At 34.9% G+C, this 17,096-nt stretch overlaps 1 protein-coding gene across 1 annotated transcript in view; it reads right to left on the bottom strand.

Annotated features, from left to right (window-relative positions):
* The window catches only part of LOC150110257 (dynein axonemal heavy chain 5-like), a 972,373-nt gene that overhangs the window by 17,557 nt on the left and 937,720 nt on the right, over positions 1-17,096 (bottom strand). The window contains exons 71-73 of the mRNA XM_090394637.1: positions 9,506-9,658; positions 3,122-3,348; positions 2,468-2,740 (exon numbers count right to left, since the gene is read on the bottom strand). Of these exons, the coding sequence (XP_090250763.1) occupies positions 2,468-2,740; positions 3,122-3,348; positions 9,506-9,658 (653 nt within the window). The remainder of the gene's footprint in view (positions 1-2,467; positions 2,741-3,121; positions 3,349-9,505; positions 9,659-17,096) is intronic.

Below are 17,096 nucleotides of genomic sequence, written 5' to 3'. Positions count from 1 at the left end.
CTTAGCGATGATCGAAACCATAAATAGGAATGACTATTGACGCAGAAATGCAACTATTCAGTGATATACAGACAATAATTTCTGTAGTACACCAGAGACACACGTGCATCCGACTGCACAAAGAGTTTCCGCTATTCCATTTCCTTGTAATTAATTTCCCATCGGTTGGTTCTCTTGCCACTATTATCACAGCTATGTACGTACTGCTATTAGACAATGTATTCATCACAACGATTTGAATATAGATATACAGCTTGACAAGAGAGAATCACAGATGAGGCTATTGTAACTCTAGTTTCTTAGCTCACAGGCAACCGCAGATAAACTAACATTGTAAATCATAAATGGAAGCTGAAAATAATGACGCATTATAGATCCCTCCGGATTGCTAACTGTTGTTATTAATACAGAATTATCGTACTTTCGAACCTATACTATTTCGAGAAATTGTTCAGACAAAATTAGGGAATTGTTTGCTAAACAATTCAAATTTCCTTAACTTGATATTCTGGCAATTTCGAATCTATATTCTATACATACATAATGTATATTTTTATTGGCTATCAGATAATGCTTTTATGGAAACTTTTGATTAAACAATGCTGGTAAGTTTGTTTGAAAGTAAATTGTCATTCTAATTTACGAGAAGCCTATGATAAGTTAGAAAATGAAAAAACAAATACAGAAAAGCACATAAATAATGATAACCCTAGGGGGATGACATTAATTGGTTAGATAATGAAACAACTTCTCTTTGATGATCAATAACTATATAAATAAATATTTCTAACACACATATTCCTGTCATTATGGGTAATCTATCCTGATCCTGATGTAGGCATTCGGAACCGAAATCCTACGGAATAGGTTAGTTATTCCTTATTCCTGGAGGTATCCTATGTCTATAGAAGCGCGTATTCACGGGGTCGGTTTGCCTGCTTGCGGGAGGAAAACCCTGCAGTCCACGCCCAAGACCGGCTAACTTGACTACGTCTGAGAAAGATTCCTTAGCTCCTCACGTCAGCGACGGGAATCGAACGCAGGACACTCCTTTCCCAGGCATATGGTTGAGGAGCGCGTAACCATTCGGCTAACCGCGCAGCATGGGTGATCTATTTTGCTATATAGAGTTGACTACATATCAGCATGCAGGTTAGTGACACAGATTTCAAAAGAGGGGTGATTACAGGATGCCAAATCAGTGGCTTATCCGTATGACACTGGTAAGAGATGCACCATCTAAAAGGAAAAGAATCAATCTGTAGAAATGTGAGGATGCCAAAAAACAAAAAAAGAAACAGGAATATCCAAGAAGATAAGCACTAAGGGATAAAAGGGCGCACATGGAGAGGTGACACGGAAATAGTTAACCAGGAGTTAGAAGTTTACAAAGTCTAAAGTTTGCAGCACGCCACTACACAAATAGCTGCATTGTCTTTGGTTTCTAAGGAAAGGCAGTTACTCGTACAAATCAAACATCAACGCAAAGGTACATCTTGATTCGTTCATAAGCAATGGAAGTCAGCTATGGATTGCCCAAGTTAGCGATATGTTTCTTCCTAACTGTGAAGTACTCTGGCGGAAGTATAATGGTTTGGAGGACCATGTACTGGAACAGAGCGGGCTCTTTGGCTATAATATCTGGAAAGATGAACTTAGATGGATAAGTACTTATGAATAATGCAATATTTTCTACATTGTGGAGTTTCAAGCAACACAGTCATGTCTCTTTCAACATGACAATTCATCATACTACACTGCAGGCGATATTAAGATGATTTAAAGAAAATGTGTGGAACAACTCGAGTGACTTCCCGATATCAACCCAATAAAACGTATAGGAAGAAATTAGAATGCCAGGTGAGAAAGGCTAGCGGATCTGACAAAGGCATGAAATGCAGTCTCATGGCGAAACTGGTCAAAATACCTGACTCATCACAAACCGGTTGTTGATTTATAAGAGTTAGGTTTCTTTGATATATCATCTTTTCTTCTTAACGTGATTAGCGTGGCTCAGATGCCAGTCATGAGAAAGAAACTTGGCCTCGCGCAAACGCAATTATTGTCATAATAAGATAATTAATCCTATAATTGCATGCCTGCTTTGCAGAGGATGGAAAAAAGCACTGCGATCTCCTTGACTCAGTTGAAAAGCTTTTGTAAAGGTTCCTGAATTTGGAAACAAGTCTTTCCAACCAAAGCAAATCGTCACTATCGATGGTATGCACTGTGTGTGTGCGCGCACGCGCGCGTTGTGAACATGAAGGTCAAATCTTTATAACTATCACATATTTTGAAAGGAAAAATACAAAATTTCTTCTCAAACTCTGTTCAAGAGAAAATAAATAAGGACTTAGATTGTTTACTAGGTATTATTATGCTGAAAAACTTTTATAGCAAGAGCAAAGTCATAAGCACGGTGATTTTGCTACGATAGTTAAATTACAAGTAAGCAAAAACTACATACCCTTCTGGGATCCATGTCATCAAGATGCTTACGAAGAAAGTGAACTGATGCATTAAAATCTGCTTGGTTGAATTCGTATGGAATGTTCCAACCTAGAGCTCCGTATTTACGGCGTTCTTGTAGTGTCGTATGGAGAAAGCCAACAGCGAATAGTAAAGGATGCCACTGGGAAGCTGTACTATAGTCAAGAGTATCTTGGGTCAAGCCACTGTACGTTCGTTTCAGACTTACTTTGATTCCTTGGGGAGGTTCGTTCGTGAACTTGATAGAAATCTAGAAAATATGTAATTCTCTTGTAGAATTTGTTTTACAAAAATAACAATCTCCTGTCAAATCAATCTCACAGACACAAAAATGATATAGAAAAGGGTATTCGAAGACGGTGTGGGTGTGGGGGGAAGGGAGGGGTATCCTGTATGAGTAAATGATAAAGATTGTTTTTAAATCGTTTCCAAAAGTTTTGAAAATGAATTTGATAAAAAAAAAACACCTTATTTTCTGAAATTGTATTCGAAATATTAGTTGCTAAATATTAGTTGCTAATGGTTAATAGTTGCTAAATCGAAACATTTTTTTTTTTAATTTAGTGACTTTTAAATACTACTACTAAAAACGCCACGAAGAAATTAAAAATGAGTGAAATTCACTTATTACCTGCAGAAGACCAATAGGAAACTGAGGATGAACTTCAGTAGTTATCCAAAGTCGGAAACTTTCGTTAACCGAATCAGTTTCCAAAATAGAGTCCAACATTTCTTCACAAAATTGAAGACTAAGGTGACAGTTCTGAAAAAGTACCCATCCTCCTCGCTCCATGGAGTAATTTAACACTCTTCTTGCCGACACTTCTTGACCTTGTCCCATAGATATCGAATTGCATTCTACAAAAAAAAAAAAAAAAAGAAAATAAAAAAAAAAGAATTTTTTAAAAGTCTTTCTATAGAAAATTTAATATTCATACTTGCTTTAAAACTGAAGTCCGCGTGGTTAGTCTAGTAGTTATGCGTTTTGCAACAATCTGCCTGGGGAAGGAGTGTCCTAGGTTCGATTATCGTCGGAGACGTGAGGAGCTTAAGAATCCTCCTCAGTCCACAGCGTGGACAGCAGAGTTTTTTCCACCAGTTTATCTGAAGTTTTTCATCCCGCAAGCAGGCAAACCGAACCCGTGAACACACAGTCATAAAATATAGTACGGCAAGGAAGGCAACAGGAAGCCACCCTGCTCATAATCATCTCCCTAGTATGGTAGCATACAGCTACTCCCACCAGCCGTATGGCTGAGGGAATAGGATTAAAACTGAATGAACTGAACTTGATACTCAGTCCAAAATAGAAAATTATTTTATCCGAGGCGAAAGAACAACTGTCGTTTTAAATTACGGCCGATACAACTTATGAGCCCAGGCTATATAGTTTGTCTGATTTGTGGGATGAAAATCTACACAAGTAGTATCAGACCCGATAATTCATTTCAGTTAAAAAAAAATCTTATAATGGCTCTTTCCGTAATATAGGAACTTCAAACCAGAGGTTCCTGCAGAAGACAATGCACCAGACATTGGATAAGTTATACTTTGTAACCTGATTATGTAAACGCATTACTCACTGTATTGAGTCCCACTTTCTGAGCGTGCACTGTAATCATTATTAAGTGGTTCACTAGCATAAGACACTGAAAGATGAGCAAGCGCCTTTGTACGTGTGCAAAAAATATGTTTGTAACTAGCAATCGAATACTGTAATTATCATTAAAAGACTATGCAAAAGAACGGATGGAAGTTAAGTGTATCTCGAGTGGACAGTTGGTTTAATTACATTCCAAATATCAGTTTGTGTTAGAAAAATGTTACCACGAAGTGATATTTATTAAATTTAAATTGCACTTTTTTTCCCCATATTTGTGTAAAGTGTAAATCCTATTTGAACTTTAAGTTTCATCTGTCTTCTAGATAATCCCAAGTGCTATTTGCTATTTTTTCCCCCACTTCCATTGTGTAATGACTGCGAACGATAGAATTTTTATTTATTGTTTACCTTTTATGTGGTCCAATCCCATTTATTTTGACTTTCATGGATATTTCGGTCTAAGGAGCATTTTTATGTGACTCCCAAAAACGAAAGGCTGTTGGCGAGCAAATTTTTTTTATATTTTTATTCATTTTTCATAATAACATGGAACTTTTTGAAGCCGCTTCCGACATTCAAATAGCAAAGCGGTGGTTTCCCACAGGGCGATGAAATGCATCCGCCACCACCTAAAGACATCCATGCCCACGTTGGGAATCGAATTCGTAGCCTTTTTGTTGGAGAGCGGATAAGTTGACCACTTGACCAAGCAGACATGTACTAACAGATTTCCAGTATATTGAACAGTTCTAACAGGTGGTAGCTATATATGTCATGACTTCTTCCTGTGGATATTATATAGAATATTTCTGCTTTCAAGAACAGAAAATCTCAGAGTTATTTTCATGTTTGATGCAGTTATACCTTAACAGATAGAGAATTAGGTTAAAGCTTTTTTTTTAATCAACTATCGAATTCAAATATCAATTTGAATTCGACTGTCTTCCTTCACGTCATCATTGGCAAAAAAAAAAGGAGTCCGTGAATCAAGTATTCAAAAATTAAAAAAATAGCTCATTTCCTTTAGATCGAAATTCTGAAAGCAGTTCATGTTAAAGGTTCATGTTAGTGTCTCCTTCCCAAAAGGTAAAAGAAAAACACTAATCTTCCATTCTTCTAATATTGTCATGCTAAACACATGTTAATTAATTTGCAATTAAAGTGATATGGAAACATCTTTATAAGTAACAAGGAGGCTAGGTTCAAGACGACATTGTGAAATAACACTGCTGATTATCTCAAGGGCCTCCGTAGCTCAGTTAGTATAGACGAAGACCTTTGTTCGGAAAGACCTGGGTTCGATTCCCGTCAGTGAAGTGAGGAATCTGGTATCGTTCGACTAAAGGTGAGTTAGTTGGTCTCATACGGAGGTAGGTTTTTTTTTTTTTTTTTTTCACCCGGAAACTCGGGTTTTTACGAAAAAACCCCAGAACAGGCAAACAGGCCCCGTGAACACACGAGTTACAGTCACGAACACGTCCCAGCCATATGCCGATTCTGAGTCTGGATAAAATTGAGAAGTTGGGGAAAGCAACTCTGTAAAAAAAAATCTCACCAGGAATACTTTGCGGGCAATGCCTACAAAGTCACCTACGGTCGGAAACGATGAAAAAGGAAAACTAGTTAGGTTCTCTCAAGCTTCAGAAACAGGGAATATCTGCAGACCTGCTTTCCAGAACCATATAAAGAATAAAAGAAAAACAATGTGGGTATCGTTCTATCATGTATATGTATCGAATTGCCTATATTTTCAAAATCTTTTTTTTCCCGCAAACCAGTTTCCCGGTAGAAAATTTTAAGCAAAAAAAGCACTTCCAATCATCTTCTGAGCTTGTTTAAAGCATGAAGTTCTCAAATTTCCAATAATCTTGTTCACTATCAGAATATTTCCTTGATTGATTTTTCCCTTCGTTTTCAACAGAATATATTACGCTGTTATTACTACTGCATTTTCTGGCACAACGAATAAGACGTTGTGCCAGAAGATGGTTGGGAAAAAAAAGCGATTACATGATGTGCCGTGTATGTATTAATAAACCTCGTTAAGAGGTTTATTAATTTATTAATTATTAATGTAGTATTTTTTTACCTTCAAACGAAATTCTTAAGTCTGTCAAATTCTTGTTGACTAACGGGATCATACGTGTTTCTTTTTTCTTTATTTTTAGCCAGAAGAACAAGAAGCCATATCTCCTCCCTCAATAAGAATGTCATTTTTCATTCTTCTCAAGAAATAAATATAAGAAATAATAATAATAATAATAATAATAATAATAATAATAATAATAAAAAAACCGAAATTCATCAATCATGGTAGTATGAAAATGGTTTGAAGTGTCCATATGTCTAATCATTCAGTACCTTTACTATCACATAACTAACTCATCTTTACTATTACATAAACTGAAGCATACACTCATATTTGCTACTCAAGAAAAGGCAGCGCTTTCCTTCACAGCATTTAAAATTTGCTGCATTTGTGCGTGAATAATTTCTCTTAACGATATATTTCCAAAAATTTTAGTAAAAGAAAAAAAATAATCAAGGAAAGGCCCTGATAGTCAACGAAATTGTTGGAAATTTGGGAACTTTTTACTTTAAACGAGCTGAAGATGAATGGAAGTGCTTTTTTGCTTAGAATTTTCTGCTGGAAACTGGTTTGTGGAAAAAAAAAAAGATTTTGAAAACATAGGCAATTCGATACATTATACATGATAGAATGCTAATCACACAATCCAAGCTGCCTCAACCAGTACCTACTATTTACTATTCAGCTAAGAAACTTCGAAAGAAATAAAAAAATAAAAAGAAAACGCAGCAAACCAAATGAATCTAGAAGTGTTAATACTTTAGTCATAAGAAATAGCACAATGGCATTTCTTAAGGAGATTATTTTACCATTAAGTGATAAAATGCTAACAATAAAAATTACAAGGGAAAAATTCCTTAAAATAGAGAAAAAGTTTGTAAAATGTTTTAGATGAAGAGTAAACGAGCCAACTCTTAAAAAGTCTCTAAACTTCAAGGGACTCATTACGAATTTATTTGTTCAATTACGTCTCTGGACATGATCCTCCTATGGAAGAAGCATACTCCAACGCAAAAATGGAGTTTTGTGATAAGCAAAACGGTTAAATGTTATTTAAAAAATTGAAATGTGAGAATTTGAAGTCTCAGATTTTTCACAAAAAAATCGAAGGGTTTCAAATAGTACAATTCCACTGTGTATAATCAGAAGAAGAACTATTAATCCGTTCGTTTCTTTTTACATAAGTGAATTAAAAAACAAAATGCTCCTTACTCGATTAATCTTTTACAGAGTGAAAGGCTGATATATTTTTAAACGACTGAAATGCTTCGTCTAAGGTTAAATTATTCCATTTTGCACCGTTTGAAATTGAAGAAACCAAAACATTGTTTTAAAGAAGCAATTTTGCACGAAGGTAAATTCCTACGTGCATTGGAAATGGTTAACTCAAAGGAAGTTAGTTTCTGTAATAAATACAGAAACTAACTTACTATAATATACTACAACTGTTTTACTTCGATTTTATACTTAAACATATACTGTTGATCATGTCGAGATTTATTATGTACATTTCACGCACTCTTCTCAAATAGGATGAAATGTACCAAACTAATGGCTTGACAACACAAAAGAGAAAAACTTGGAATAACCAGAAATAATATCGCGAGCCTTAGTCAGCAAAGAGAGAATCTATCTAGCGCCTACATTTTATCTTTGTAGTGGGCTTGAAATGTATGTTTTGAAAGGGGGAATAGCGTCTTATACCGTTGGTCTATTTCTTAACAAAATAAGATACAGAGAGAATGAGGAAGACTGAAAAAAAAAAAAAAAAAAAACGTGAAACAAGCAAAGACAATTCGAATAGTCGATTACATATAATAAAAAAATAATTAATTATTATATTATCAAGAACTATGATTTGTAATTTATTATGAAATAAAGGAAAGCATCTCATAAGATTTCCCTTCTTTTGTATTATTACTGAAGAAGAAGAATTCTGAACAGAATTACACTTTACAAAACTCATTAACAAAAATAAATAAATAAATAGTATAAAACATAGATTTTTTCTTTTATTACACTAAAGTGGTTAAATGTTTTCCTTGTTTCATTTCTAATTTATTATATTCTAGTGTTTTTTTTTAAAATAGAATTAAATGCAATTAATTATTCATTATTAATTAATTATATATACGTTTGGCATGCGAGATAGAAAAGCCTAGAGAATTTAGGTGCTCCTCTGGCAGCTTTAATAAAATAAAGAACCAAAGATTAAATTAAGGGATTCTCAAAGTTAAAAGAAATATTGCATAGTGTAATTCTAAATAATTTTACCGCTGGGTGATGATTAATTTTATGGATCCCAGCTGAATCAATTCATCTGTTATTTAATTGATGATTTATAAAAATAGGTCTGATTCTACTTTAAGAAATCCAAGTCAAGGAGCTCCAAATCATTCAACATAATTTTTTGTGGTCTAGTGCATAATCTATTTTCGTCCCCACTTTATTGATTAGAATCCTCGTTTTCGAACTTTAGCAGAAAACTACAGTTTGATCTTAGGCGAAACAGTTTCGCTTTTTTGTGTGTGCTTTATACAGTTCACTGAGGGACAGCTTTCAAATGATGTATGCACCTCCAGATTATTATATCCACATCTCTAAGGTAGAGTTTTTAAACTTTTGTAGGAAACACTGACCTAACAATGATATTAGTCTCTACCTTGTTTGTTCAATGTTAAAGAACAAATTTCATAAAGCGTGTTCACATACAAAGATGATTTGAAGTTTATAAGAATGGAAAAATAGTGTTCCAGCCAGTTAGGTTGCATTGTTTAAAATTAACACCCAGGCAGCTAAGACCACGATACTAGTATGTATACTGTCTGTAGTAGTTGTTGTAGTAGGTGTTCATAGTTGGTTTATCCGTCTTCTGCGATGAAAACTCTATTACCTCTCCATCTAAGATTGAGAAGTTTAGCTTCAACTGAAAGGTCTAGAAAATATTATCAAGCGTGCGCGAAATTTGAACCAAGGTAAAGGTATTTCAGCCGAATAGAAAGTGTCATTCTTTCAACTTATCCATAGAAACTTTCTCCACAGTACAGCTCTACTACTACAATACTGCTGCCAATTAATAAACTTAAACACGGAAGATAACTCGCTGTTGAAAAATACTGATAGTTTGTAATATGCATTGTAAATTTTTCGATCTTAGCGTATTAAAAACAATAAAAATGTGAAGATTTTCTATTAAAATTAGATCTAATGCAAAAGCAGCACAAATATACGGTGAAAGAATATCCAAAGTATGCAACTAATTTATACTGACAGTTTACAGCGAAATTTAAATGGATTTAGGTTGGTAACTCCCAATAACTTACCAAAATTGTGCTTCTTAGCCAATTCCTGAATCTGACCTGATGGATCAGCGCCCATTGTTAGGAAACAAATTAGAGGTGTACTGAAGTCGGTTTCACGCCAGGTTTCCTCTAAATCCAAAATCACTCCTTCAGAATACTTCTCGCCCAAGGATTCTAAATGAAAAAAAAAAAAAGAAAGTTTATATATATATATATATATATATATATATATATATATATATATATATATATATATATATATATATATATATATATATATATATATATATATATATATATATATATATATATATATATGTAGAAAGTTTTTTAACTTGGGTATATTATGCATTCAAGATACTAAGTAATTTTATATAAACTTGGTTTTTAATCCTATTTCCCAAGTAAGCAAACAGACAAGTACATGTCAAGTGTGAGCCTGCACGTAGTGCAAGACTGAGGCAACTCCTGCAAATAGTGCAGGATCGAGGCAATTCGTAGTAAACGTGGATTAAGCTCCGATCACTTTCCTTAGTATTTTTCCCCTAATGCAAAGCACATCCCCTTGCGGAGTTGTATGATGCTATGCATTAAAGGCAATGGTCACTACCCAGACCGGTTTCGACCTTTATCCCAGGAGTTGCCTCAGTCTTACACTACGTGCAGGCACAAACTTGACATATACTTGTCTGTTTGTTTACTTGGGAAATAGGATTAAAAATCTATATCTATATCAAATTTATATAAAATCACTTGGAATCTTGAATACATAATATACCCAAGTTAAAAAAACTTTCTACGTCTATCTCTCATCCTGAGATTTTATTTAATAAGGCCAAAGCACCTTGTGGCAACTTGTTTAGGTAAAATTCATATAAGCTCTGCATTACTTCAACCTTCGTATTTCAGGTCTGGCTCCCACTGACGAGACCTCAAAAAGGTCGAAACTGGTGCGGCTCTGATTCGAGAGGCTCTGCTTGGGGGGTAGGTTTTTGCCTGTCTCTGAGTGGGCCACCGCTGAGATTATGGCTCTGCTTGGTGGTGGGGGTGAGCCTATGCTGAGAAGTTCTTCTCGGTGACGGGGTGAGCCTATCACTGAGTGGAACAATGCTGAGTTGGGCGATATTTCGGGATCATCTTATTTCTAGATCCCGATTCACCTATACAAAGGTCGAAACAGGTCTGGATAGTGACCATTGCATTTAATGCATAGCATCATACATCTCCGAAGGGGATGTGATTTGCATTAGGGGGAAAATACTAAGAAAAGTGATCGGATCTTAATCCACCTTTACCACGAGTTACCTCAGTCTTGCACTATGTACAAGCGCAAATTTGAAGTATACTTGTCTGTTTGCTTACTTGGGAAATAGGATTAAAAACCAAGTTTATATATAAAATTATATTCATTCATATATATATATGTATATATATATATATATATATATATATATGTATATATATATATATATATATATATATATATATATATATATATATATATATATATATATATATGAATGAATGATCATTAACTCGGTTAACATACATATTTTTTTTTAAAAGACTTGAATGACTAGAACCGAGATTTAAGTAAAAAGGTTTTTAATATTAAAACACTACTAGTTTCGGCTTGTAACAGCCTTCATCAGGTGACATTATAAAAGAAAGAACAAAGAAAAAACACTAAAAACATTGAAGCTTAAATAAACTAAGAACATCATACAGAGTCTCTATACATAATTAACATTAAAACGTTGTGGTTGTATTTAAAGCTGTTCTTTCGTTTGTGGTATTGTTGGGAAAGTACGTGCTAGTAGCATCTCGCGAACGCCAGTACATGATTACAGCTGAATGACTATTTGGGAAGTTGTAGTTCAAGTTATTAATTAGATGAACATGATTGAAGATGATTTCCCTAGATTCTACGATTTTTCTCTTTAGTTCATCATTGCAACGGAAGATGTTAGTATATTTTTCCCAGCAGACTTTGTGACTTTGGTTTTCATCATTAGGATTAGCCGAGAAAAGGATATGACTTGATAATGCACTGGCTTGCTGTCTCTTGTAATGTCCCTCATGTGTTCTTCCATACGCAATTCGACAGATTTGTCTGTCCGCCCAAAATAAGGAATATCACAATCACACAATATTTTATATACACCAGGGTATTTGAGTTGATGATGACAAGGTTTTGGGTGGCTTATTAAGAAACGGATTTTTGGAAGTGGAGTGAACAAGGGTTCTGATATTGTATTTTCTTAGAATGTTTGATAATTTATGTGAAACTGTACTTATGTAAGGAATAGAAATATTGCCTTTGAATCTATTTGTTTCTTCTGAGTGATGTCTAGGAGGATTAAGAAGGAATTTGTCAATGATTCTCTTGGAATATCCATTAACTTTGAAATAAGTTTTGAGATGGTTTATTTCTGTAAGAAGTTCATTTGGGTCATCCAGAAGAGAACGGGCTCTATGTCCCAAGGTGGAAATTATTCCAAGATTATGAGGAGGGAAGTGATGGGACTGACTATGCAGATATCTGTTGGTATGCGTTGGCTTTCTATACATCGATATTTTGAGTTTACCAGAGGAGCGTGTCAGTTTGACATCAAGAAAAGGCAGGGAATTATCCGTTTCAAGCTCGGCAGTAAACTTAATACTTTGATGTTGGCTATTGAGATGTTCGAGGAAAACCATAAGGGAATCATGTCCATGGCTCCAAATAATGAAGACATCATCTACATAGCATTTCCAAACTTTAGGTGTTAAAATAAAGGAAGAGATAGCCTTGGTTTCAAAATCCTCTAAGTAAACATTACTTAAATTAAGGGGATATTAAATCCCCATAGTTTTAAAACCGAATAAGAAACTCAAAGATTGGAATCAGAGAGTTTCTTGCCGAATATAGTAAACTATAAAGTATCGGCGAACACTTTGCGTGAGCTAATGCAAGTGACCCTAGTACGTAGTACAATACCGGACGACTCGTTGCAAAGGTGGGGAAAGTTCAGATCGCTATTCTTAGGTATTTTCCATAATGTAAAAACACATTTCCTAAAAACATTTAAGTAATGTTTTCATTGCCGAAATGAAGCTTATTAGCTCTTTATACTTAAAAAAAATCCTCTAAGCAAATATCTGCGAGTACAGAGGATAAAGGATTACCCATAGCCAGTCCATGATTTTGTTTGTATATAGTATCTTGAAATTTGTAGTAACCGGACTTGATGCAATGTGTAAGCAAGGCTAACATTTTTTTGGATAACTTGTCCTTGAGTAATGTTAGGACTTCATCTGTTGGAACATTAGTGAACAAAGAAGTTGTCCAAGCTAGCCATGATTTCATCATCATTAATGTATGTAACGTTAATGTTCTTCATGTATGTAACGAATTCTGTAGTGTTCTTGATAAAGGATGGTGACTTGCCTGAAAAACGTTTTAGGTATTTGGCAAGATATTTTGAAAGGTTGTACGTCGGAGAATTGATACCTTCTACAATGGGGCGTAGTGGGGGTGTTCTCTTTATGGATTTTAGGAACACCATATATGCAAGGAATTAACGGATGGAGAGAGCGTAGAGATAAGCGAACGTTACGGGATAATTCAGTGGTTGTTTTTAATAAGTTGTTTGTACGATTTTGAAGTTCACGAGTTGGATCTCTTTCGAGTATTGAGTAGGTATCATTTTGCAGTAATTCAAGCATTTTATTCAGGTAATCTTCAGTTGAGGATCACTGTTGCATTGCTTTTATCTGCAGGAAGGATAATTATATCTCTGTTGTTTTTTAAACTTTTAATAGCTTTGCGGTCTGTTAAAGTAATGTTATCTGATTTATTTCTCTGATTTATATTCACTTCTAAATTTGCAGTAAAAGGAAACCAAAACAGTCCTTGATGTAAACTATTCAAAAATCGTCAAAGTTCAGAAAAACAAATCATAGTTCATTTTTTTTTTTAAATCAGTTTATATCCTTATACTGTAATATACAAACTTTACGATTCGATCTTGCTTATCATATATTTATATTATTCCTTCTAATTTTCAGACTCGAGAAAAGAGTAACATTACATGGATAAAATATGAAAAAACAGAAGAGCTTAGAACTACGAAAACGTTTTTTTTTTCAAAATACAAAATTTACATTATTTGTTTATTATGGACATTAATCATAAACATCGGCATGTTGAAGAGAGTTATTCATATCTAGTGAGACGCGGTTGTTACCGATCTCTGCTACACAATGTTTTTCTGCTGTTTTTTTTACTTTGCTCCTTCAATTAAAGTTATTATACTAACAGCTGTAAGAATCTTCAACTATTGATAATGCAAAATAAAATTAAAAAAAAAACTGCTGATTTGCATCTATATGTAAAAGCGCAATCCATTTTATCTACTAGTCAGAGCTAGAAAAATGAGCTGTGCCATTTTTCAGTGTCGTTTTTGATAGGTGAAAACTAAGCAGCTTTTTCACAGTTTAGAAATGAGAATTATTCGGACATTCAAGTCAATTTACCAAAGCAATTTCTTAAGCAGAAGGCTGTTTTTTCTGATAGATCTGTTACATTGGTTTGCTTGAGAATTGTTGCCGAAGAAGCTAAGGTCATCAGACGCCAAATGTATATTTTCCTTGACCGATTTGTCTGTTTCTCAATAAAGACCACTGCTGAAAGAAAAAAAAAAGTCTACCTTTGCAGTCTAAGAGTGGCTAACTTGATCTTGAACAAAGAAAGAATAATTCTAACGGCCCACACGGGATTTAAATGATCTCTTTTTCCGACAGCATCTCTTCAGTCACGAAATAATAATCAGGCAATATTTAATTGATCAAAGATTAATAATTATTAGCAGATAATTCTCCAACTGCAATCAAACAATAATCAGTCCAGATATCTATTATGAGTAAAGTGAATAAGCGTTTTCATTGGGTTATTACTTTACAGGAAAAATGATTTAAAGTCAATGGATTCTAAGATTACTAAAATCCGAAAATTAATGGGAAAGTCTTTTTTTTGGGGGAGGGAGGGAGTTGCTATTTTTTTTTCTAAGCTGACCAACTCAGCAGTTATTTTTAAACAAATACACTGTGAGGGTTTAGTTTTAAGTTCACTTACTGTATAAATAAACCAGGAATACTGTAAACTATTTTTTTTTCATTAAATTTGTTTCACAGCATATAAGAAGCAAAATCATTCTCCTAGTTTTTATATTAGCAACTTCAGGGTTCCACATAGCTCTTTCATGATAATACTGTAGAATGACTGCCATTTACTTTGAAGAATCTATTCGATTTGTACTGTCTATTGTGAGTGACAACACGTCAAAATTAAACCATATTATGGAAAAAGGCAAAACTCTCTCCATAGAGAGAGAGAGAGAGAGAGAGAGAGAGAGAGAGAGAGAGAGAGAGAAGCCCCCCCCGCGATTTGTGAACTGTTTTCAAGTGCGATATTAAAGTAGTCCGAGCACCAGAAGCAAAAGCGAAAATAAAGTTGCAAAGTCAACCATAAATTATTAATTATTTATAGGAATACTCAGCAATACTAAATAGATCAATATATATATATGAAAAGAAGCATACACATTCCAACTAACTAACCTACTCTTTCATGCAGAGCCCAGTAGGTAATCTGAACTAAGTTTTACTCAGAAGCAGCAGAAATCATCGTCCATCTTGAGTTCTTTTCCCCACCATTTTGATATTTCAACCTTTTTGGTGATTCCTCTATGCAAACTCTAAGGATAGAAAAATCGGTCTGGTGTATAATATTAAAAACTACTTCGTTTCAATCAAGGATTTTCAGACTGTTTTTTTATTTATAAACAGCAAGCAAAGCTAATTTTTTTGCTTTAATTTGGGGAATAGATGCTTATCAGAAAGGAGTCGTTTGCTTACACTTGGGTAAAGTATTAAAACAAAAATATAATTTCTTGTCAAGTATAATATTACTTTGTGACTAAAGGGAAAAACTTTATACAACTATCCCTCATTATTACTTTAAAATGTGCATCGAATTTATAACAGATGAGAACAGTGCCAGCTCGAGGGTATGTGGCGCCCCTAGGCCAGTTTTATCAAGGCATTGTAAAACAAGACAGGCATCATAAAACTCTTATTGTTAAAAGCAGTTTATAGTTATTGCCAAAAAAAAAGTGTGTATAGAGCATTTTGGGGGACACTGCTCTTACCACCAACGCTTCGACTTTCTGGTCCTTTTAATACTATTACTTTTTTTTTTTTTTTTACGATATTGGCGCCCCAAAGTCATTGTTCCTCTAGGCCGGTGCCTTTTGTGCCTAAGCCTAAAGTCGGCCCTGGCTGAGAATGTCTTTTCTGTGTCCCCTGATGACTTTCGTCTCTCTCATTTACCGAAAACTTTCTTGAGCACGTTTGGTAGAACAATGGAGAAAGAGAATGTAATAATCTAGAATATTATTATTATTACTTCACACCTCCAGGGAGTCCAAAGACTCATCGAGGGAGGTCTCATCTACAACTGTCTCGACCAACTGACCTCAACTACACCAACGCCATCTACCGCCGATGGTCACCACTAGTATTTCGACAGACAATCACAAACATCCATGTCCACTTTTGGCTGGAGAGCGGATACGCTAACCACTCGGCCAGCCAGGCTGACAATAATAAATAAAGGAATAAATAAAAAAAGAAATATTACATAATAAATAAAGGAAAAGTTATCATTTGATACGTAATCAGTAAATTACTATAGACTGTTAATACGAAGTGATTTCCGACAACGATTCTGATCCACCTTAATTAACGAAACTTGAATGCTAAAATCACGAACTGTATTTCAAATAATAACAAAAGCATGGCGCAATAATGACGTTGAAAAAACGACTTTGTCGAAGTATCTATTATAATATCGAAGAGTGTACAGAAGTTTGACTTCAGTTTGCAACAGTATTCACTTGAATTTTCCATAAGTAATGAGGAAAAGACTGCACACTCCGAAGAAGTGCTTAGAACTATATATAGTTCATGGAATGGGCAGATTTCCTATGATTTCTGAGAAACGTGTCTCGAAAGTCTCCTCAGTCTCATTGCTCTTTGCACTACTCAGTCAAGAATTTTTAGGGAGCTCTTAGAAATATCACCCAATGTATTACGATAGTATTCAATCTTCTTCTCCGCGTTATTCCCACTTCCTATGCAGGGTCCGCGTGTTACTTAGATGCGACTTCTTGTTAGTACTACTCCCAACCGACCCGTCGCCTGGTCTGCCGCTGGGGGGGGGGATATATTTTTGACTGTAGAGGCGTATGTTCACGGGACCGGTTTGCCTGCTTGCGGGATGAAAAACGCTAGATAAACTGGCGGAAAAAACCCTACTGACCGCGCCCAAGACCGGCTAACTTGGCTATGCCTGAGGAAGATCCTCAAATTCCTCACGTCTACAACGGGAATCGAACCTGGGACACTCCTTCCACAGGCATATGGTTGCGAAGCGCAAAGCCACTAGGCTAACCGCGCGGTTATTCAACAGAATTCAATAGTTGCAGGATTTGCGATTTGTATGGAATTAATAATTCTTCATACGTAACTAAAAGTAAGGTAAAACACCAGGAGAAGCTGAAGCATCACT

This window comes from Typopeltis vanoorti, chromosome 1 (genome assembly GCF_054136105.1).
Source record: "Typopeltis vanoorti isolate ZY-2024b chromosome 1, IOZ_Tvanoo_1.0, whole genome shotgun sequence".
Classification (NCBI taxonomy): domain Eukaryota; kingdom Metazoa; phylum Arthropoda; class Arachnida; order Uropygi; family Thelyphonidae; genus Typopeltis; species Typopeltis vanoorti.
This window is presented reverse-complemented; position numbering and strand designations above follow the sequence as displayed.